The 21,419-nt window shown below is 41.0% G+C and overlaps 2 protein-coding genes and 2 non-coding genes across 8 annotated transcripts; 3 read left to right on the forward strand and 1 right to left on the reverse strand.

The window, feature by feature from the left end:
* Nucleotides 1-1,260: 1,260 nt before the first annotated feature.
* Nucleotides 1,261-9,211, forward strand: patl1 (PAT1 homolog 1, processing body mRNA decay factor). Its single transcript, XM_028978428.1, has 18 exons — nucleotides 1,261-1,547; nucleotides 2,140-2,251; nucleotides 2,357-2,751; nucleotides 3,022-3,102; nucleotides 3,194-3,391; nucleotides 3,752-3,850; nucleotides 3,982-4,059; nucleotides 4,138-4,334; nucleotides 5,285-5,429; nucleotides 5,566-5,683; nucleotides 5,895-5,992; nucleotides 6,085-6,144; nucleotides 6,226-6,371; nucleotides 6,471-6,630; nucleotides 8,124-8,249; nucleotides 8,448-8,539; nucleotides 8,667-8,816; nucleotides 8,926-9,211. Exons 1-18 carry the CDS (start codon nucleotides 1,533-1,535, stop codon nucleotides 8,945-8,947), a joined length of 2,292 nt encoding a protein of 763 aa, XP_028834261.1. The 5' UTR covers nucleotides 1,261-1,532; the 3' UTR covers nucleotides 8,948-9,211.
* Nucleotides 9,212-10,648: 1,437 nt separating this feature from the next.
* Nucleotides 10,649-10,721, reverse strand: trnak-uuu (transfer RNA lysine (anticodon UUU)). The gene has a single exon. It is a non-coding gene; the product is annotated as a tRNA-Lys (tRNA).
* A 339-nt stretch (nucleotides 10,722-11,060) lies between these two features.
* trnar-ucu (transfer RNA arginine (anticodon UCU)) lies at nucleotides 11,061-11,152 on the forward strand. The gene is given in 2 exon segments: nucleotides 11,061-11,097; nucleotides 11,117-11,152. It is a non-coding gene; the product is annotated as a tRNA-Arg (tRNA).
* A 429-nt stretch (nucleotides 11,153-11,581) lies between these two features.
* Nucleotides 11,582-21,308, forward strand: osbp (oxysterol binding protein). 5 transcript variants are annotated; one of them, XM_028978423.1, is made up of 21 exons: nucleotides 11,582-11,673; nucleotides 12,641-12,811; nucleotides 13,373-13,581; nucleotides 13,697-13,859; nucleotides 14,009-14,120; nucleotides 14,254-14,452; nucleotides 14,807-14,921; nucleotides 15,161-15,218; nucleotides 15,315-15,482; nucleotides 15,580-15,825; nucleotides 15,908-16,028; nucleotides 16,398-16,501; nucleotides 16,621-16,716; nucleotides 16,858-17,045; nucleotides 17,130-17,359; nucleotides 18,023-18,061; nucleotides 18,384-18,431; nucleotides 19,912-19,953; nucleotides 20,271-20,303; nucleotides 20,435-20,473; nucleotides 20,774-21,308. In XM_028978423.1, exons 2-21 carry the CDS (start codon nucleotides 12,678-12,680, stop codon nucleotides 20,914-20,916), a joined length of 2,487 nt encoding a protein of 828 aa, XP_028834256.1. In that variant the 5' UTR covers nucleotides 11,582-11,673; nucleotides 12,641-12,677; the 3' UTR covers nucleotides 20,917-21,308. The 5 variants fall into 5 exon arrangements, with proteins under 5 accessions (XP_028834256.1, XP_028834257.1, XP_028834258.1 ...); XM_028978424.1 differs by having other exon boundaries at nucleotides 15,164-15,218; XM_028978425.1 differs by lacking the exons at nucleotides 18,384-18,431; nucleotides 19,912-19,953; nucleotides 20,271-20,303; nucleotides 20,435-20,473.
* The last annotated feature ends 111 nt before the right edge of the window (nucleotides 21,309-21,419 follow it).

The raw sequence follows: 21,419 nt of genomic DNA on the forward strand, positions 1-21,419 counted from the left end.
TGTCTTGCTCAGGGACACAATGGTAGTAAGTGGGATCTGAACCTGGGTTTCCTGGTTCACAGGCAAGTGTCTTACCCACTAGGCTACTACCACACATGAACGGTCAACAATGGGACCTGGCGTGTACCTGGTGTGTGCCTTTTCAAATCATGTAAAATCAACCGTTTTTTTCCACAGGTGGACTCCAACTAAGCTGCAGAAACATCTCACGGATGATCAGGGGAAACAGGAGGCACTTGAGCTCATGGCAAAGGCTGTGAATAGTTACGTACCTGTGCATTCTCAGTTTTTTTATTTTTAATAAATTTGCCAAAACCTCGATTAAACTTTTTTCACTATGTCATTATGGGGTGTTCTGTGTAGAAATAAGGAAAAAGTGAATTTTGGACATAACATAACAACATAACGTGGAAAACGTGATGTGCTGTGAATACTTTCCGGATGCACTGTATATGCTTTTTGCCTGTGTATTCCTTACATTATATTGCTCAAACTGAACAAGAGCCTTACAGTCTAATGTTGTATTATTCTGTGGGGCAGGGCACTTTATTTCATTTTTTATATCACAGTCATTGTGCTCATTTGTCAGTAAAAACAGCCAATATGCAACTGTTTGCTATAGAATGAGCAAAAAGCACAGTTTGTTAAAAAGGAATTGTTGATGGATACTTTGATTTTGTTTTTTTCTTTTTATTATAATGTTTGAGTTGGACCAATTCAGAGTTTGGAACTTTTGTGGCCAAATGTGCTTAAAAATGGTTTTGGGGGTGGTTTGAACATAGTTTGCTCATTATACTGCCTAAATACTGTTTAATAAAAACGACTAATGCTGTTGAAAGTAACTAAGTAACTTTTACTCAAAGTCAATTTTAAATTAAGTATTTTTTTTTACTTTTACTCAAGTAGATTTTTAGTTGGGTACTTTTACTTTAACATGGGTAGAATTTAAGCAAAGTAAAGATACTTTTACTTAATTATATTTTTTCAGTACTCTTTCCACCTCTGATAAACGCACCATTTCAGCTCTATGTGATCCATTATGATATCGATGTTAAGAGACATTTCGTTTTACATTGAACAGTTCAATGTTACTCATGAATATAAGCAAAGGATTGAGTGAGGTGATCAATTAAATATCTCAGTCCACGAGGAACGTTTTTAAACCGAATCTTAATTTTCTTCCATTTTCTTCTGATCGTCTGCACAGGCACCTTTTGCTTACTCCGATCTTCACACTAAACGAAAGGCAGAGAAGCCGTGCCTCAGTGCTGCTTGCGAAGTGGTGCCCATTCCCCGCACTAAAACAGGGCACGATTTTTTTACGATTCGTTTAATGTACCAGGAAAAAAAATCCAACAGAGAGTCTTTCGGGATTCGAATGATCCGGATCTTCCAGGTGAAGCGAGCTAAAAGATCCGAACCAGTGAAAAGATTTGGAATGGCCCCCGCCGGAGCGCGCTCCTGACCAGCCTTGTGCTGCGTAATTTGCGCGGCGGCCGCAGCAGTGACACTTCTGACTTCACGTAGGCTACATGTTCCGTTTTCAGGTAACAGCTCGCCGTTACCCCACAGCGACGCGCGGTTTGCTTTTGCATATTTTATTCGTAAGGCGGAATCGTTCCGCGCACAGGTCAATTTTGTGGAGCCGTGGCTTTGTTTATCGACACTCGGTCCAATTCCGAGCCGCGGCCTGTGAGCTCCAGCTTGGCCGCATCTCCCTGTCCCACATAGCGATTAGAGGCCTGGGGCGTCAGGGGACCGTGTTTCTGTCGGGGGATTTCGTACGATTTTGGATTTCTTGCATAACGCCGTGTTCAGGTTTCCGTGGAAAGAAAGATGTGCGCGTGATTTAGCAGTTTAGCTGGCTAGCGGGCTAGCTGTACATAGCTAGCAGCCATGAAATTGTATGTGAAAGCACACCAAACAGCATGTCATGTTTGGCTTTATATTGAGACGTTGTTCTGTCTGTAACTCCACAAAACGTTTTGCTTTCATTTCATGTTGTACTTTCTCGCAGCTGCCCAGCCCTGAAAGTAGGGCGCGCGAGCGTGTCCGTGGGTTAGCCGACTCTGTTAGTTAGCAGGCTAGCATTCGAACACTTTACCACATGTGCAATGTCTCCTGTCTTGGCGTTTTCAGTCTCTTGACGATGACTGTACGCTGGAGGAGGAGGAGGAAGAGGAAGGGCTGGTAGAGGAAGAAGACGAAATCGATCAATTTAATGATGATACGTTCGGAGCTGGGGCTATTGGTGAGTTCACACACCGAGTACGTTTGATCCGCAGGGCGCACGGATCGGTTGCCTGTGACACCGTTGTGTAGAAACCGAACCAGCGCCTTCCGATTGTGTTTTCAGATGACGACTGGCAGGAAGAGCATGCACGCCTGGCAGAGTTGGATGAAAGGGTTCGAGATGGGTCAGCGGGGAGCGATGCGTCTTGCACCGCTCTACCCCCTCCGGCAGAGAATGTACCGCTTCCGTCCTTGTTACCCCCGCAGCCTTCAGCCAAGCCGCCTCCGGGTCTGGAGGAGAGCAGGGGTGAGGACCTGGTGGAATCTCTGGCTCGTTTAATCCTGGGCTCAGATCCTGCAATTGCTGGAGTTAGTGCATCCGGCCCGGATAGATCCCAGTTTGGTCCTATGCCTCAAACCCAGGCTGCGCCCTCGACACATGCTGTTGGAGCCCCGTCACTGCTGAGCTACCAACAACACCAGCACCTCCTACACCAAGGGACACCATCCCTTCCACAAGTAAACCGCACCCTTCCTTTTCTTCAGTATAAACATTTATGGCAAATGTATAGGCTTGACTGCAACAGAATTCCATCTACATTATTGAGGGGGGGGGGGGTACTGCAGACCTCATTGTAGTAGCATGTCTCTTACCTATTTCAAAATGCTTTTCAAGTTGACCCTCATATATTGCAGTGCAAGGCTAAATAACTTGATTTTCAACTTACCAGCAGACATTTTTAATGTGGTCATACATTAACTATACCTCCCCATTCATCTTTGGCTTAGGTAAACTCTCACAGTATTTGGGAGAACAGTATGGGCTTTGGGCCTGTGGGTGTCAACCCTGGATTGGCCAGCCACATGAAGGTACCATTCCCATCCGAGGAACCATACAGATCTGTCCACTGTGTGCTATTTTTCAATTTGCGATACTCGTCTTGTCTCTGGCTTTCTGCAGGACAGTCCGCTGCTTTCAATTATCAAGGAAGTGGGGCTGCCTAAGCGGCCTCCTCCAGTAAGGAGTGAAGATGGTCGGGACTTGTCCGAAAGGGTCCCCCCACCCCGTTCATCATCACCTGTGATTGGTAGCCCTCCAGTGAGGGCAGTGCCTATTGGAACACCACCTAAACAGCCGATGAGTCATGCTCTAAATCAAGTTCGTATAACTTTTGGACCCAATTTACTTGACTTCATTTTGACTTTATTTTAGTGATTATTTGCTTTAGTGCATTTAAATGACCTGTACTTATTGCTTAAACACTGAAACCACTTCATGGTGCATGCTTATTTATTGGGAAATTGTTCACTTCCTCACTATAACTTTTTTGGAACGTTGGCAAAGTGGTTAGAGGGTTAACACAGAGGCAAATTATTTAAGCATATGAAGTGTTCTGGGAATAGTAATGTAAGGGCTGAACTCCTTTAGACTGGCAGAAGACAACCTAGAATTATTTGAATTACTTATAGTAGTGTAGTATGTAAATATATCTTACTTTTAGTCTTTTTCTCTCTCCAGATCCATTGCCCAACAGTTCACGTCCGTGCCCCAGTTCAGCACCGTTTCCCATCTCCCTTCCCTGAACGCCTCTCCCCCAACACTATCCTCAACATTGCTGTGAGTTCCTCTAGTCTTCCTCCTCCCTGAACCTGTTAGCCACTTTATGCTGTTGATGCATGATAAGTTCTTAAGTTGTTACATATATTTGGTTGTTTTATGGTTTCACTCTCTATCACTCTTGATTTTAGAACTCTCCTTTGTGTCGGCCTCCATTCCCTGCTGGAGTTTTGTCTCAAATTCAGCAGGCCCAGCTGCTTAACTCCCAGGTTTGTTAAATTTATTCAAGCAAAAATGAATGGCGTGTGTGTGATTTGATTATTAATTTTTTATTCTTTGCTTGCTAGGTGAGGCCTTTTCCGAGAGGTAGCCCCGCTCCCCCTTTGCTGCCTGGTGGTGCAGGATTCAGGCCTTTTTTTGGTCAGCCTCCTCCGAGAGTGGGTCCACATGGTCCTCCACCAAATTCAATTCGGCACAACACCACACATCTCCACCCGCAGCATCGAAGAATGCTGACCCAGAGAATGCAGAACCGAGGGTCTATGTATGTAACTCATGTTTTATTTTATTTACACACTCTTCTTTTCACAAACTTTTTTCTTCATTAAATGATGTGATCACAATTATTTTAGGTAAAACACATTTTATTGCATTTTCTATTTTAAACAAACGGAAATGAACAAGTCTTTCAGTTCAAAATGAAGCCTCTAAGGATGTGTGAAAAATAACTTAAAAAATAAGTTAAACATAATTTACCCAAGACAAAGGGCTAACAAAAAATAAATAGCAATTGCAGAGTACAATGATGCAAACAAGAAAACAAAAGGAACATACTACAGGCCTTCATATTTTTGGCGATAAAAAACATCCTGTCAACATTTTCTGGTTTAAGAGATTACTGGTCTGGTATTTAATATGAAAAATGAACATCTGTTTACCTGATCTTTTGGTCCATACACAGAGGCATTTTGTATAGATTTGTCAAGAACTGTACAGTGAACTGCAATATATTCAGGTGTCAGAACAGAAGCTGTGCCTTTCCTATGGGGTGGGAAGACAAATGCTTTTGTCTGTAACATGAATAACATTATTTATCAAACACAAAATTTCGTTACATGCAGCATGAAAAAAAAATCTTATACATTTTATGAGCTCGGAAATAGAGCTGTAATTCTTGGCCTGAGCTCATACAGTCTATGCTTTCGTTCGCCCCCTGGTGGTTGTCTTGAGAAAGTGCTTGATTTGGTATGCAGCAGAGCCCGCTTCTCAAAAAGTTGCCTTAAATTAATCTTGGCTGCCAAAACCATGATTAAAATTAAATTAATCTGTATGTTCAAAACATACAGATAAACATGATTGTGCAGCACTATTGTGTTTATCTGTATGTTTTATTTTTATAGAATTTTATTCCTTAAGCAGAATGCAAATTTGCTTATACAGTTTCAAATGACATACTAAAAACCCCTCAATTTTTTTTTTCTTTTTTCCTCCCAGTGACCATGGTGGCAGGGGATGTGACAGGCGGAGCAGGGATCCCTACAGCAATTTGATGACACAAAGGGAGAAGGAATGGGTTGCTCGCATTCAAATGATGCAGCTCCAAAGCACTGATCCTTACCTGGATGACTATTACTACCAGGTGAACACTCATCTTAATTTTAGTTTTCATGAGTCAATTATAAATGCTGTCTGTTTATCTATTCCAGTTTCAGAATCTTAATGGTAACTGTTATTTTTGTATTGTGAATTTTAATGCCCTTTGTCCCCTTTAACAGAATTATTATGAGAAAATGGAGAAGCGTCAGGAACGGGATAGAGACAGCAGCAGGAAAGAGCACACTACCAAACTCATAACCCCTCAGGTGGCCAAGTTGGAGCACACATATCGCCCAGGTTGATCAGTGTTGCTATCATTCATTTGTAATTATATCAATGCAGTCAATCATAGAAGCCTTGTTTGGTCCTTGTAAAGCAATCATGTCATTTTTTTTTTGTTAGATTTCTGTGTAAAGGGGGCTGCTGCTATTCATATCCAGTTGTATACGATCCATCATCATAATCCATTCCATTAACATTGCGGCCTGTTGCTTTCTATTTCCTATAGTACAGTTTGCTGGCTCCTTAGGAAAGCTGACTGTGTCAAGCGTGAATAATCCAAGGAAGATGATTGATGCAGTGATGACAAGTCGCACTGATGATGAGGTTGAGACATCTTTGTTACCTAAAACACACACACACAGACATTTTTGTTTACTTTGGAATCATATCTACCTCAATTCTGTTCAACTGCACAGGAAAAGAGAGAAAAGCAGGTGTGGAATAAAAGGCGTCAGATCCTCTACACTGTGGAAAAGGTGAGATCCCTTGAAGCATTGGACTTGCTGTCCATACAATGGTCAACGACTGTGATTGCCTCAATGTTTCATATTCCGTAGATGTACAGTTTGTTACTGGAGGTGCAGGACTTTGAGAAGAAGTTCCTTCAGACCCCAGAGGAGGAGAGGGATGCTTTGCTGGAGCAGCATAAAAACAACACGTTGCAGCTCTACAACTCCATTAGGGAGAAAGAATGGGATGACAGGTGCATGAAGAAAAAAATTGAGATTTTTAAGGGCTGGTCTGAAGAAAGTAAAGCAAAAACGCTGAGTTGTTTGACTGTTGTCCTTTTTTTTTAATATAGAGTGAGTGATGAGCAGTGCCTCATGATTATGTCTGTGAGAAAGGGCAAAGGCCTCATTGCCAGGCTTCTCCCCTTCCTGCCCCCGCCGCAGGCTGCTGCTGTTGTCATGGGGGTTGCAAGGAACATCCCCGCTTTGGCAAAGAAAGACAAGCAAGACCAGGTAAAGAATGTAATATTGTAGTCCTAATTGCTCTAACGGCAGTTACTTTGACTTTTTTTACGTCCTATAAGTTTGTCCATCCTGATGAGGACAAGGCCATTACATAACTGTCTGCATGCCAAATATTTTTTAACTCTTAAACCAGGCATGTATTCTTTTTATTTATTTATTTAAAAAAAAAATATATATATATATATATATATATATATATATATATATATATATATATATATATATAAAGAAATGTCTACTCTCAACTTACTGAACCTCTACAGACATAACAAGATTTAAAAAATTATAATTAATACATATAATAGAAAAATATTACAATGTTAATAATCTGTGATGACCTCTTGATGATTTTTGCTAAATCGATATTTGGTAAACCTGAGATTTGAATTGGTGCTTCACTTCCCAAAAGCTTGCTAGTGTAACTACTTCATGTACAAGAGGCACATCAACAACAAAAAAAGCAGCCAAGTTCACTATGCACAAACCGTTCCAGGGTTTACACAATTGTTTTGGATAAGTGCTTCTAGATCAGGGCGTCAGAGCAATCTATGCCCTGCAGGTTTGTGTACAATTGCCCAAATCATAATTGTGTGTCCTCATGCTGTTACCCAACATAAAGTCCTCGCTTTGTGTTTAACTCAAAATACTTATTTTTTAAATTTAGTTTTATTTAATTAATTTCATCTTGTCGTTTGCCTTGATTCGCATGCCGTGCACTTTTGGGCATAGTCAGAAATGCCACCCTTTGGCTCAACAACCCTTCTCACTAAATCTCAATTAACCCTTAGTTGCCGTAAGATACACACACACCTTACAAACTGAATACACACAAACATTAATCCCAATATCCCACATTCACAACACACAAAACTATAAGAAGGCAATTTGGCTTCTACGATAATCATGACTGCTGTCACTTAACCTTGTCCTGTAATGTGTGGCGTTCCACCAGGTGGCGCATATAAACCTCAAGAGCTTGGCCAGAATCTGACTGGTTTTTATACAGGCTTGCACGGTAACTGAGCATGAGAAAGATGATAAAATGGTTAGCGATTACATTTTTTGTTGCATCGGCAACAAAAGCAATGTCTGGGTTGTGAGGATGTATAATCTACCCATTTTTTTACATAAAGCAAAAGAGCTTACTGATTACTAAGTCTGACTAACGATAACATGACTGCTCTTATTTTCTGCCACCACTCCATGGAGATGGTGCCTAACCGCTGACCTACACTTAACTGTTTAACCCCCATGTAACACACATCTCAACATGCATACATCCAACCCGCTTGAATATTTCCTTTCCTTCAACAACACCGTTCCAACTAAAAGTGAATGTAAATATATCGATATTTTTGGTCTGATTTCTATGCATCTGGTGCTGGCCTGACCAGTCTTATTTTAAGTCAATTTGGCCCCTGAGCTGAAAGGTTTTCCAGAGTATGTTTCTCTTTTCACAAATAAGTTTCTTTCTTTCACAGGTCCTCTGTTGTTTGGTGGATCCTGTTGCTGTTGTGATCCAATCCATGTCCAGTTCTGCCCTTACTGATTTGCTGCAAGAGCTGCAAGGCAGTGAGGGTCAGCTTCCCAGGGTGCTTCAAAACAAGGTGCCCGAAGGAAATTAAATGCATTAGTAGGCGTGGAGTCAGTTGTTTGCAGTGGAGACTCTAGTCAGTAGAAATGTGGGACAGTTCTCGAGCACTTGCACCAATGCAGTGGACCGGGGCTAATAATTCTTAATTCATTTTTTTTTTTTTTTTTTTTTATATTCACAGCAAATTAACCTTCTTTTTATATTCCTGTAGTTTGGCGTGACGTTGCTTTACCTGATCCTTAGTGAAGGGGAGCGAATGCAGAGCTCTGATCCTAACTGTCAGCTCATGGATGACAATCGATGGTAAGACTGTTTATTTGGAAGGTGTGTGGGTTAAACTAGATACCTCCTCATCCTGCAGTTACCTTTGCTTTTTTTTTGCAGTCCTATGTTTAATTTGTGACCTTTTTCTGTGGTGTTCTTTTTTCAGGACAGAGTTGGTGTTCTCAGTCACCAGGGAGCTGTTAAAAGTCCCTTCGTCATCACTCTCTCCTCCACTCTTCACACCTCCCAACCTTCTCTCACTATTCTCTCGCTATGTAGACCGTCAGAGGCTGGAGCTGCTGCAAGAGAAGTTACAGTGAGTTTGCTTCTAATCTTTTCATGTGTTCATGTAATATTCTCATTTTAGCATTTTAATTGAATTTGTTTTGTCTTTTTTTTTTTTTTTTTTTTTTTTTTTTTTTTAGGGTTAATGCGTTATCCAGGTAGAAGTGGCTTTGGACATCAAGAATCCCATCGAGAGACTGTTAGTGCTCACGTGTGACTGTGTTTGTGTTGGGGTGGTAAAGGGAAGCTTTAGGGCTGATTATGATTTTAACAACATATGTCACTTTTTGTGTATTTAGCTGTATGTATGTCTGGATGTTTGTGAGAATGTATGAGAAAATGGAGATGCATTTTTAAATATCTTGGTGATGTAGATCTTACCGATGCCTGTGACAACATAAAATTAAAAAGTATTTCTATTATATAAGAAAAGTCTTGTTTTGTTGCTGATATGGCTTTAATCTACACAACCATTCAAATGTTTAGGATCATTAAGGATAGAGCAAGGAAAGAACCTGGGTCTTCTACACACTCTACATGCTTTGTTTCTTTAAACAGTGCAGTTGTCTTCAGATCTATTAAGATGGCTGATTATTAGGGGAAAAAATTCCATGAAGTGACAGACTTGGATTATAGAACACAGCATTTCAATGAACCTCAATACTAATTGTTGGTGATAAAAGTTCTTTTCTACATGTATGCAGATTCCATCATTAAGACCAATTGTCAGCCACCAGATTCATTGCTTGGACTGGAGCACTGTGGTTTAAACGATCTTGCTGAAAAAATCATGATTACATTTACCATGGTTAGCACATGATTAGCTCAAACATTACAGCGTATGATTCTGTAAACTAAGATGGAAGTTCGTTTCTGGCACAGTTGTGTTGAATGTTTGCCCCGTTCAGGATCCTTGCATGTGATGCAGGATGTAATGCAGTCCTTTGCTCATTGTCAACTTTTTGCCTAGTAGACAAACTGTAAGGGTTCCAGCAGGTTTTCTGTGATGTTCTTCAGAAAGATCAGCAATGTTTCGGACCAGCTTCTCCAGGTCTAGTCATGGTTAGAACAGCAGACCCACTACATTTTTCCTTTCAACAGACATTTGTGTAGCATTTGCAAGTCCGTAGGATTTTTTGTTCTTGTCATAGCTGGAATTTTTATGCATCCAAGATTTAGGCTCCCAAGATTTTAATTTTCCTAGTAACTACTACAGTGCTCAGGTAGTTTTTTTTTTTTTCTTTCCCCCCCTCTCTTCTCTACCACCCTCATCTCCATAGATGGAAACAATTGAAGGGAATCTGGCCTTAATACGGCTTAAACCTGGAAAATGAAAAGAGTCTGTGAGCTCTTAAAGTTCCAATGCATTGAGAAATACTGACCTTTTAGGTTAAAAGGTTTCCACGGCAAGCCATTGACTTTATTCGTCCTCCAAACTCATCTTGTCGCGATGCTGAAGCCATCTTCTTAATTAACCCAGAGGTTACGCCCAGCAGCCAGTAGAGGTCGCTGCTTTCAGAATTACTACGTTCCATTTCATTGTTGTGCACTGCTGATGTCCTAACAGTACATAAGGACTTGTCTTGTGTAAACTCTTATTTCAAAAGTTAATCTAACTGCACGAGTTAGAAACTGGCTCTGAAAGGGTGCCACAATTTTACAGCGACCCCGAGGAATATGCCCGAACTGTGAATGTACTTATCAGGCCCCACATCCTTATTTCAAAGCACCTAGAGAGTTTAACAGCTGGGGTTGAGGCGGGTTAAGACCGAGCAGTCACTGTCGCTCAACCGCACCTGCGTAACTGGACACATAAAAACGTTACCTGTCCAAATGGGGGTTCACTGGAAGAAAAGGGAGAGCCGCCCGAACAGGGACTTGAACCCTGGACCCTCAGATTAAAAGTCTGATGCTCTACCGACTGAGCTATCCGGGCTCTGTACGGAGGTCGTTTCAGCCAGCAAAAATTCTTTCTGCTTCAGCAGAACTTGCCAGAAAGTATTCTGCTCGATTCTACCGCGTCCCTCCTGGAATGGACACGCAGTGACACGCTGTAATATCACCCGATCTACGTTAAAAGCGCCGTGAAACCGGAAAACGCGTGGCTATGTTCGCGTCGTGACCGATCGATATGACGTAGGCATGGTTTATAAACGTCGTGTCTTCACACAACGCGCCGCACATCGGTCCCCGGGCACCAAATACTCGCAGCCCGTGTGAGGTACATGTGGACACCGAGCCCTGTTATACGTTCACTCGTTCGTCATCAACAGGTGGCTCCGTGGCGCAATGGATAGCGCATTGGACTTCTAGCGAAACACTAGAGAAGTGATTCAAAGGTTGTGGGTTCGAGTCCCACCGGAGTCGCATTTTTTTTTTTACATTCTGGACTATTTTAACATGAAATATTGATACGACGTAACAGCGTTTCTTCTTCACGTCTTTCAATTCCGCCTTTATTCGCAAACAAGAATGCTGTTATACGAGTAGAAGGGAGGATGGAATAAAAGTTATATTCATGTAACATGTCATAATTGTTAAATGTAATACCTGCATCTTTAAATTGGTTTAGTGAGCTGAGGATATAGGAGGGAGATTTTTTTATTTTTAGCTATGGAATTCCGCGTCTAAAGAATCATACATTTCCCATGGACCGAAACACGTAATGACAAAACGCATTCATAAAAAAAAAAATTAAAAAAAAAAAGGAAAAAAAGAAGAAACGAAACATTTTATTTGTTGTTTTTTTAAACATTTTTGTGTCAACATTCAGAACGGATCCTACGACGAGCAGGAGGTGGAATTGCCAACTTGCTTTCCCGAATAGACGTATTTCGTCAGTGAACTACCCGAGCTAACTTCCTTGTTTGCAGGGGGGACTGTGAGAGGTAGGTGTAGTTGTGGCTAGGAGTACAGGACAACTTAGTTACTATGACATCGCGCGCGGGCTGCGTTTGGCTCGGATAATTGCTGTGCGAAATGCACAATTTACGAATTAAATACTAAAGTACTGAAGTTGCGGTCTGTCATTTCCAGGTTCTTGTGACAGACGAGAGTTTGCCTGTTAGCAAGTTAGCTTACTAGGCAGCTAACGCGTGAAAGAATACATTATAAGAAATTGATGAACAGCAGTCATTACCGGCGTCAACCCAAAATGCAGCGTGGAAAAGGTTTCCGAACAGTGAAAGTTGATTTATCTGCTGCCGCCCCGTTGTTGTAGACTAGTCGGAGGAAACTAGCACGACTACAGCTGTCATTGTCGCGTATTCGGCGTAACCCAGCGGCTGGTAGCTTAGCTTCCCCCGGCCGGGCAGCAAATAGTAGCTATTTAGTACGATAGTCAGAATGTTGCGTTCCGCTTGTCACGAGTCTGTCGACGTTTGACTGCATGGGGTTGAAATTGGTAACGAACTTGCTAGCTTAGCAACAACAACTAACACGGCGAGTATGTACACGTAGGCGAAATCCCGTTGCCAACAAGACAATATTAGCATTAGCCTAGCGCTAGCGGCCGTGCACAGTCAGACCCAGTTAAGAGATGGCCTTTAGCAAACGGATATCACTTGTGATATCAATTTACGCAACGTGATCGCCACTGTTAGCTAATTGCGGATAATTGTGTCACAAGGTGGTAAAGATTTTTTCCCCCCCAATGTCAAGCGCTGTTGTGTGCGCTCCATACATTCGCTTGTTCATTGTGAAAAGGGACATTTGTGGTTGTCCGGTAGAAAACAAGTTTTGTGTTTTGGTAGTGGACCATATGGAGAGCAAGGGCGTATTTTTGCACGCCGGTGGCTCACCTGCTGGACGCTGCATGTTGCGGAAGCCATGTAAACGCATTCATTTCACCTTTAGGCCTCGTTTCTGCTCTGTGAAGCCACGGGCTGTCGTAATGTCGGAGCCCAAGGCGCCTGCTCCTGCACCCGGAGATACGTACAAAGGCTGGCTTTTCAAATGGACCAATTACATCAAGGGTTACCAGCGACGATGGTTCGTCCTGAGCAACGGCCTGCTCTCCTATTACAGGTAATTATGAAATGCGCAAGGGCGCCTAGTTCTAATTATGTTTTTCTAAGAACTATGACATTCAGTGACTCTGCTCATGTGTATTTGTGTTTTGGTTAAGAATACTCAGATTTTGGATTGGATTAATTATGGCATCTGCTTTGATGAACAAAGCTTGCCTTGTTCTGATATGGGTCCTGCCATCTGTGTCAGCAAATGTGCTTGTATTGCCGCTTATTGAGAATCCTGATGAGACATGAGAATGTTGTTGTTTGTGTTTTCTGCACAATCGTTTTTCCCCACAGTGACCCTTTTGATTGTGTACAATGTTTCATACTACCAGTAGGGGTTTTCTCTTACTGGGAATGGTTTGAAAGATCTGGTTTTGTCACGTGACCTGCCTCTTAGCAGGTCATCAAAGTCCAGGAGGATCACAGAGGCTTTAGTCTTTGTTGAAGCATGTCAATAATTCTGTTGCTTCATTATGTTTGAATGACTGACTGTTCTAGGGGCATTTTTTTCAGTTTCTTTAGTGTTGCTTATTCTTACTTGCATGCTTAACTGCTTAACTTGCTTCTTTAGGACCCAGGCAGAGATGGGTCACACATGCCGGGGCACCATTAACCTGGCTACAGCAAACATTGCTGTGGAGGACTCCTGCAATTTTGTCATCTCTAATGGTGGGGCACAGACTTACCACTTAAAGGCAAGTTCTGAGGTGGAGCGCCAGCGATGGATCACTGCCTTGGAGTTGGCTAAAGCCAAGGCTGTCCGTATGCAGGCTGAATCAGGTCAGAAATTGGAGTGTGTCTTACTCAGTAAGATGAATGGGGTATGTGGAAATGATTTGTGTGGAACAATTCTAATTCTTTCTCAGACCCTGTCTTCTTATCTTTCCCAAAACAGATGACTCTGGAGATGATTGCCCTACATCACCAACTGCCTCAGGTCAAGGGGGAACTTCTCGCAACTCAGAGGTGCAGTCTACATTGCGTACCCTTGGAAGCAAGGTGGAGGATCTAAGCACCTGCAATGACCTTATCGCTAAACATGGTTCTGCATTGCAGAGGTAAGAAGTGGTGGTCTTGAAAGTTGTTTTTATTTTTATATATATATATATATATATATATATATATATATATATATATATATATATATATATATATATATATATATATAAAAAATATGTTGTTGTTCTTTTTTGTGGCTCTATCTCAGATCTTTGTCTGAGTTGGAGGGTGTGAAACTAGGTGGAGAGACCGGTGATAAGATAAGACAGGTGACCGAGAGGGCCACTCTCTTCCGGATCACCTCCAATGCCATGATTAATGTAAGTGGCCATTGTCTAATTCTGATGCTCTAGTATTCTGACCTTTACTATCTCCACTTGTTTGTCTGGGAGGTGGCTGACCTTGCCACACTTTGCTGTCTGAACCAATCATTTCAGTAATGTTTATGTGCAGGCTTGTAGGGACTTTCTGGCTCTGGCCCAGGCCCACAGCAAACGCTGGCAGAAGGCCTTACAGGCAGAGCGTGAGCAGCGGGTACGGCTGGAAGAGACACTTGAGCAGCTGGCTAAGCAGCACAACCACCTAGAGAGAGCCTTTAGGGGCGCAACAGTATTGCCTTCATCACAGAGCAAACCTGCTGCAGACAGCAAAGGTAGTTAACAGTGATCACTTTGTTTTGTGTGACTATACAATGCCAACACTGTAATCACAACACTGAATTTGTGTGATTAATGGTTTAACTGGCAGTTAGTCAGTGGGTGATTCTTTACTGGCATTGTCTGCTTGCTCTGGTCCATTGACATTTGTTTTCTAACATTGTTGACATTCATTTTTTTAGTCATTTAGTTTTATTTATTTAATTTTATCTTTTGGAATATGTTGCACTTAAGTTATTGTCTTGTTTCTGCTAATAGCAGATCAATGAAGTAGCTGACAAAAGCTTTAGAATTTAATATGTTGACGTCATTTATAATGTATAGATCCTTTATGTTTGTTTGTCTTCCAGGCTCTGGTTCAGGAAAGGGTGATGTTAGTGATGAAGATGATGAAAATGAGTTCTTTGATGCAATGGAGGATGTACAAGAATTCATCACAGTCCCTGCAGACCCCAAGTATCACAGGTCTCCCTGCTCTTGCCATTCTTTGTGTGTTTCAGAATTTGTCCTTCTGTTTCCTTGTTATCTTTTTTTAGCTTGTGCGTCTTATGTCCCTGTTTATAGACCTAAGTGTGTGTATACTCCTTCCTCCCCCCCCATTTCTTTACACTCTGTCTTTCTATCATTTCTCTGTCTTTTCCTTTTGATCTTCTCTTCCACTTCATTCCTCACATTCTCTCGCTCCATCTCACCTTTTCTCTCAGGAGATCGGGCAGTAATGTTAGTGGGATCAGCAGTGAGATTGGAATGGACGACCAGTCGGTAAGTGTCTGTTAGGAATCTTTAAGTAGGGACAAGTGTCTTTTTAAAATAAATATGATAAATTGCTTAACCATGTCTCATCACTTCCAATTCCAGCTAGATGAGCAGTCTCTGGCATCCAATCCAGAGTCTCCACAGCCACAGGAGCTAGAGCCTGTCAAGAAGAGGAGAACACGTATTCCTGATAAACCAAACTACTCCCTCAACTTGTGGAGTATAATGAAGAACTGCATTGGCAAGGAGCTCTCCAAAATACCAATGCCTGTAAGATAATCCGAATAAAATTACATTTTTATTTATTTATTATTATTCAATAAATTGGGCACATCTGTAACATGGTTTCTTATATTTGTATCCCCAGGTGAATTTCAATGAGCCCATCTCCATGCTACAGCGCCTGTCTGAAGATCTTGAGTACTCAGAGTTGCTTGATAAGGCAGCTAAGTGTCAGAGCTCTCTGGAGCAGCTGTGCTATGTAGCGGCATTCACAGTCTCCTCTTACTCTACCACTGTGCACCGTACAGGCAAGCCCTTCAACCCACTTCTAGGGGAGACCTTTGAGCTGGACAGAATACAGGAGAGTGGCTACCGGTCTCTGTGTGAACAGGTGAGTGGTAAATAGTGGGACGTAGTTAATAACTATGTTAATAGGAAATAACGCATTGTTTTTCCCTTTCTTGGTCCTGTAGGTTAGTCATCACCCTCCCGCAGCAGCTCATCATGTCATCTCAGAGCGTGGCTGGACTCTTAGGCAAGAAATTGCCCTTGCCAGCAAATTTAGGGGAAAATACCTTTCTATCATGCCACTTGGTGAGTGTACATACAATAGAATAACACACTTGTCATACAATTTTTAAAGTTGTCTATTGCACAGGTTATTTTAAAATCAGTCATTCACTTTCACAGTAGTTTTTGTCCACATAATTTGTTGTGGCTTTTATTGTAACTTTAAAAACTGATGACTTGGTTATGATTACCATCCGTTTTTGTTTCAGAACCATTTTAAAACAGTCTTCTTTATCCGAATGTTGGAGAAAAATGTACAAGTTCAATTTCATTAAAGTTTCAAGGAATAATTAATGACATTTAAAAAAAATTAACAGATTATTATCTTGTTTATAACATCTAAGTATTGTCATTTCCCTTATCCCTGTTGTCACATGTTCTTTGTCCTTACAGGCACTATTCACTGTATCTTTGAGAAAAGCAACAACCATTACACATGGAAGAAGGTGACCACCACTGTGCACAACATCATCGTTGGCAAGCTGTGGATAGATCAGGTCAGTCTCCTCACATGGACAGCTGCCATTCAATTAAGTTCTTTTACATTGTTCAAATGTAAGTTCAAAGTTCAAATTACATTTATTTTAGTGTAGTGTTTCTTTTTTCTTTTCTTCAGTCAGGAGAGATTGATGTGGTCAATCACAAAACAGGTGATCGCTGTCACCTCAAATTTGCACCCTATAGCTACTTCTCCAGGGATGTGGCAAGAAAGGTGAGTGCGAAACAATAAATGTGTGTATCTAATATATATATCTAAATGATTTAAGCTCTTATCATTATCATTTTAAACCACTTTAGTTCACTTTGTACTTTTCTTTCACTTTTCTGTACTTATTGTTCTAACCTTGTGCAGGTAACTGGTGTCGTAACAGATAAAGAAGGGAAGGCTCACTATGTTCTGTCTGGTACATGGGACGAGAAGATGGAGTTTTCGAGAGTAATGCAAAGCAGTCGAGGAGGAGAGAATGGTACAGAGGGTAGACAGAAAACTGTCTACCAAACCCTAAAAGCCAGAGAACTCTGGAGGAAGAACCCTTTGCCGTGAGTGTGTGTGGTTCTGAGAGCAAAACCGCGTTTCTCCTGAGATGTTGCCATTATAAGGTTCTCTTCCTTTAACTTTTGTAGGGAAGGGGCTGAGACCATGTATTACTTCTCATCACTGGCACTGACTCTGAATGAGTCTGAAGATGGTGTGGCACCAACAGACAGTCGACTGCGCCCTGACCAGCGTCTGATGGAGCAGGGCCGCTGGGAGGAGGCAAATGCTGAAAAGCAGAGACTAGAGGAGAAGCAGCGTAGCGTCCGACGCGAGAGAGAAAGGGAGGCTGCACGCACCACCAACCCCACAGAGGAGGGTAAGAGAAAAGTGCCTGGAAAGGGGAATAATGGGAGTGATATATGGAAGCCTTCATTTTGGTTTTTGGATACCAATGTACTTTTTAAGTCGCTTGAGTTAGAGTGCTGTTAGCAAGTAGAGACTGACTGAAATACAGATTGTGCTACAGCTGCAATTAGAAATACTGATATCAATACTTTTTGGTCTTAAATGTGCATATTAATCTCCTGTTCTACTTTAGTATGATCTGATCTATCCTTTAGCTTCTGTTAAACATTTTAATATGAACTGACAAGCCTATAGAGAAGAAGTCATTGCCCATCCTTCATGTGCAAAAGACTCACTGATGTTTGACTGCTTTCATAATACAAATGCTTAATATAAATCCTATGGCATTCCAGGAGAAACCAGGATCTGGTTCTTCTGGTTTCTTCAATGGTTGACTTGTGATCATTGTTTTGCTGTATTGTCCAGAGGGAATCTTTAATTTGGCTCGGAAATTCTGGCAATCCATGATGTCAGTAACAAGTCAAAGATTTCTGATTGCAGCTGTATTTATAAGAAAAAAAAAAAAGATTTCAGTAAATTGAAGGGCAGGGAGTAATGAGTTGAACAGAATACCAATGGGGAGAGAAGGGAGAGTCATTTTTAATGGTTTCTGTCATTGTGTCTCTCCCTTAAGCTGTCATTGAGGATTCCATTAATGACTCGCCTCTAAAAAGCAAGTACTCTTGTGATTTTTTTTTATTTATTTTTTCCTTCCAGCATTGCTGTTTTTTTCCCCCCTTTCAACTACAGTTTCATATTGTGATGCTGTTTACCGCCCAGTGCTTGTCTGACATAAAATTTGAGCTTGGCACTAAGTTTTATTGTCTTGCTTAAAAATATGATGTTTTTTTTTAGTAAGTTCTGCACAGCTAAAAATGGTATTTTACTTTATATTTGTGAATTCTGTGTCATGTACAGAACTTTTTAAAGGACGTGTCTTATGAGTGAAGTGTTTCAGAAGTAGTTCCCATTCCATCACACCTTTTTTCCTGTAGATGAGACAGATGAGGTTACTGGTGAAAACGTTGGGATACCAAGCAAAAGCAAGTATTATAAATAGATAGCACGTTAGCTAGATGAATTGCTGTTCTAAGAGCTGGACATGAAGCTGTCATGCTGTTTAATTGCAATGTTTATCCACTGACATTGATCCATGTAGTTATAGAAATGAGGGGACTAATTGGCAATTTTTGGAGGTGTAAATACATGCTGTTGTACAAAACCCACACCTCACAGTATGCAGGCACGAAATCCAGAGCATCATAGATGTTATTCTGTGATGCTGTTTGTTCTGTCTGCACTATCGTCAGCAACAGTGTTAGTTTTCTTGTCTATTACTGATCCTGTTCAAAAAGCTGTTGTCTATAGTTTAACATGTTTGTCATGCTCTACAGACCAATCAGCCTGCACAATGTACTTAACATGCGAAGCATATAGAGCAAACATGAACCTAAAATAGTGGTTGTTGTCAAACAATATACATGAATTCATGATTTATGCAATTGGGAATGTGTTCATTTTAAATTATTTTTATTGATAAAACATTTAAATCTTTGGCAATGTGCTTTGCATTTTCACTGTGAGTATTGTGCAGCCTTAAATGTCCCCTATTATTAATTTTTCTTTGCTTTTATATCGGTCTTAGTGGTCCCCTAATACTACAGGTCCTTCTCCAAAAATTAGCATATTGTGATAGTTCCAATGTACTGATAAACATTAGACTTTCATATATTTTAGATTCATTACACACAACTGAAGGTAGTTCAAGCCTTTTATAGTTTTAATATTGATGATTTTGGCATACAGCTCATGAAATCCCAAGATTCCTATCTAAAAAAAATTTGCATATTTCATCCGACCAAGTCAACCTTCAAATAATCATGTTCAGTTATGCACTCAATACTTGGTCGGGAATCCTTTTGCAGAAATGACTGATTTCATGTAATGTTTATCAGTACATTACAGGGAATAATTAACTTTATCACAATATGCTAATTTTTTGAGAAGGACCTGTATATCTGAAGTCTCTTTCTGAAATTCAGCCTTGGTGCAGAATTCGGAGGGCGGCCTATAGAAGTGAGCATCATCAACACCATTCACCAACCACAATGTTCATCGCAAACAGGGAGCGGATTTTTGGTCTTTTTACATCAAAGCACTGAGCAGTGAAATTTTCATAATAGGGGACCTTTAAAAATGGCATAGTGTGAGCATGTTTCAAGCCATTGCGTTGTCTGTCTCTACATAACTGCATAATATGTATTTTTAGTGACCTTTATTGATCTGTCTTTCATTTCCGTATTCAAAAACTTTGTGTCCATAAACGATAGATGGATAGATAGATAGATAGATGCCTAGATAAACAGCTGGATAATGTTTTTTGCCATTCATATGTGCATACACATGCTATTTTTAATAACAGTAGGAGCTCCAAACATTCCTCCCTTCTTTTGTCATTTGCATGCATTGCTTTCATCTGTTATCCCCTTCTCCATATTACTGCTCTGCTTTTGTGGCCACTAGCTGATGCAGATGAAACCACATCTTCTGACATCTCTCTCTCAAGCAAGTACTTCCTAACTTTACTCTACTCTATGAGCAGTTGGGGAATTGATCGGTTAATAAAGAATAGATTGGCCTGGTTACGATTTGACCGTCGCAGTCCTCATTTGGGCTGAAATGGAGTGGTTCCTTTCTTGTGCTCCAGTTAAGAAAGATATTGACTTTTTTTTTTTTAAACATTCAGCCATTGGTGTTAGTGTACAAACAGCTTTAGTTTATCAAACAACCTCATCTATCAGAATCACTAATCAGTTATTATCGTAATTTTTTTTGTGCTGGCTTCTTCCTCCATCTCTGCTTCTCTTTGCAAAATCCTCCAGCTGAAACACTGCCTGGTCCACCATCATTTCCAAGCAAGTAACAATGTTCTCAGTGTTAGTCAGCATAACATTTTGGCAGGATCCAAGTTCTATTTGTATTTCAGTCTTAGAATAGTTCAGTTTTTTAACCAAACCTTCATTCTTTCCATCTTGGCATTCGTCAGTGAATGACATGGAAGGGTCTCATGGAGCTCCGGTCAAAAGCAAGTAACCTTCACCCTGGTTTTATGATCTTGCCCTCTGTTTTTCTACATATTTCCTTTCTCATCTCCTTTCTGGTTGTAGGTTGTATGTGTTTGTGTTGAAAAAGATGTGCTGGTAGGTTTTGGTAATCTTGTGTTTAAGGCTTTGTGTAATTATGATCGATGCCAACAGAAATATTTTGTTGACAACCATTTCAGCTGCAGGAGCAGAGCCTGGGATGGTGGTCTACTGGCTTCTAACATTTCTTGCGATGATCAGAATGCCTGTTTTTCTAATCGTTACTTCTCTTCCTCCATCAGGCACCCATCAAGACAACTACAAGCCCCTGTGGTTTGAGCGATGTGATGATCCAGTCTCGGGAGAGGCCACATTTACCTATAGTGGAGGCTACTGGGAGGCCAAGGACCAGTGCAGCTGGGAGCAATGCCCTGACATCTTCTGATTCAGTCTGATCTTCTCCCTCTTGTCCATCACTTACACCTTCCGTCTCCTTTGACACAGAAGTGAATTCAGAAAAATGCATACAAAAACTGCCTGTATAATGCCCTGGTTATTCTCACTCTGGTTTACAAGACCAACTGGACATTAAGCCCTGCTTCCCCAGTAAGAAAAGTCTCTTTGTACACCAGAATTTGTCTTTCTGTTCTGGTCAGATTGTTCAAGTGGAAGCAGCACACTGAGTTTGTGCTGGGGCAGGAGAAAGTCTTCAATCTGAGGAAAACCTTTCTTTTTTTTTTTAAATCAGTAGCCATGGTCTGCTGCTGTTCCTTGAATCCTGTGTTTTCAGTTCTTTACTTTTGAGAGATTCATGGGAGAGTATGTTAGGGTTATATCCAAGTAAACTCTGAATAAGATAACATGTAAAATCTGCATATTATGTAAAACTCTGGAGTCCAGGGCTCATGACTCTTCTACTTATTTTTTTTTACACCATGTTCCTCCTAA

This window comes from Denticeps clupeoides, chromosome 4, assembly GCF_900700375.1.
Source record: "Denticeps clupeoides chromosome 4, fDenClu1.1, whole genome shotgun sequence".
Taxonomy (NCBI): domain Eukaryota; kingdom Metazoa; phylum Chordata; class Actinopteri; order Clupeiformes; family Denticipitidae; genus Denticeps; species Denticeps clupeoides.

Coding starts and splice junctions, on each gene's coding strand:
- osbp (XM_028978423.1), top strand. CDS start 12,678: ATGTCGGAGCCCAAGGCGCCTGCTCCTGCACCCGGAGATACGTACAAA. Junction 15,219..15,314: donor TTGGAATGGACGACCAGTCG/GTAAGTGTCTGT, acceptor TTCCAATTCCAG/CTAGATGAGCAGTCTCTGGC. Junction 16,029..16,397: donor CCTTTCTATCATGCCACTTG/GTGAGTGTACAT, acceptor TTGTCCTTACAG/GCACTATTCACTGTATCTTT.
- patl1 (XM_028978428.1), top strand. Junction 2,752..3,021: donor GGACACCATCCCTTCCACAA/GTAAACCGCACC, acceptor TCTTTGGCTTAG/GTAAACTCTCACAGTATTTG. Junction 3,392..3,751: donor TGAGTCATGCTCTAAATCAA/GTTCGTATAACT, acceptor TTCTCTCTCCAG/ATCCATTGCCCAACAGTTCA.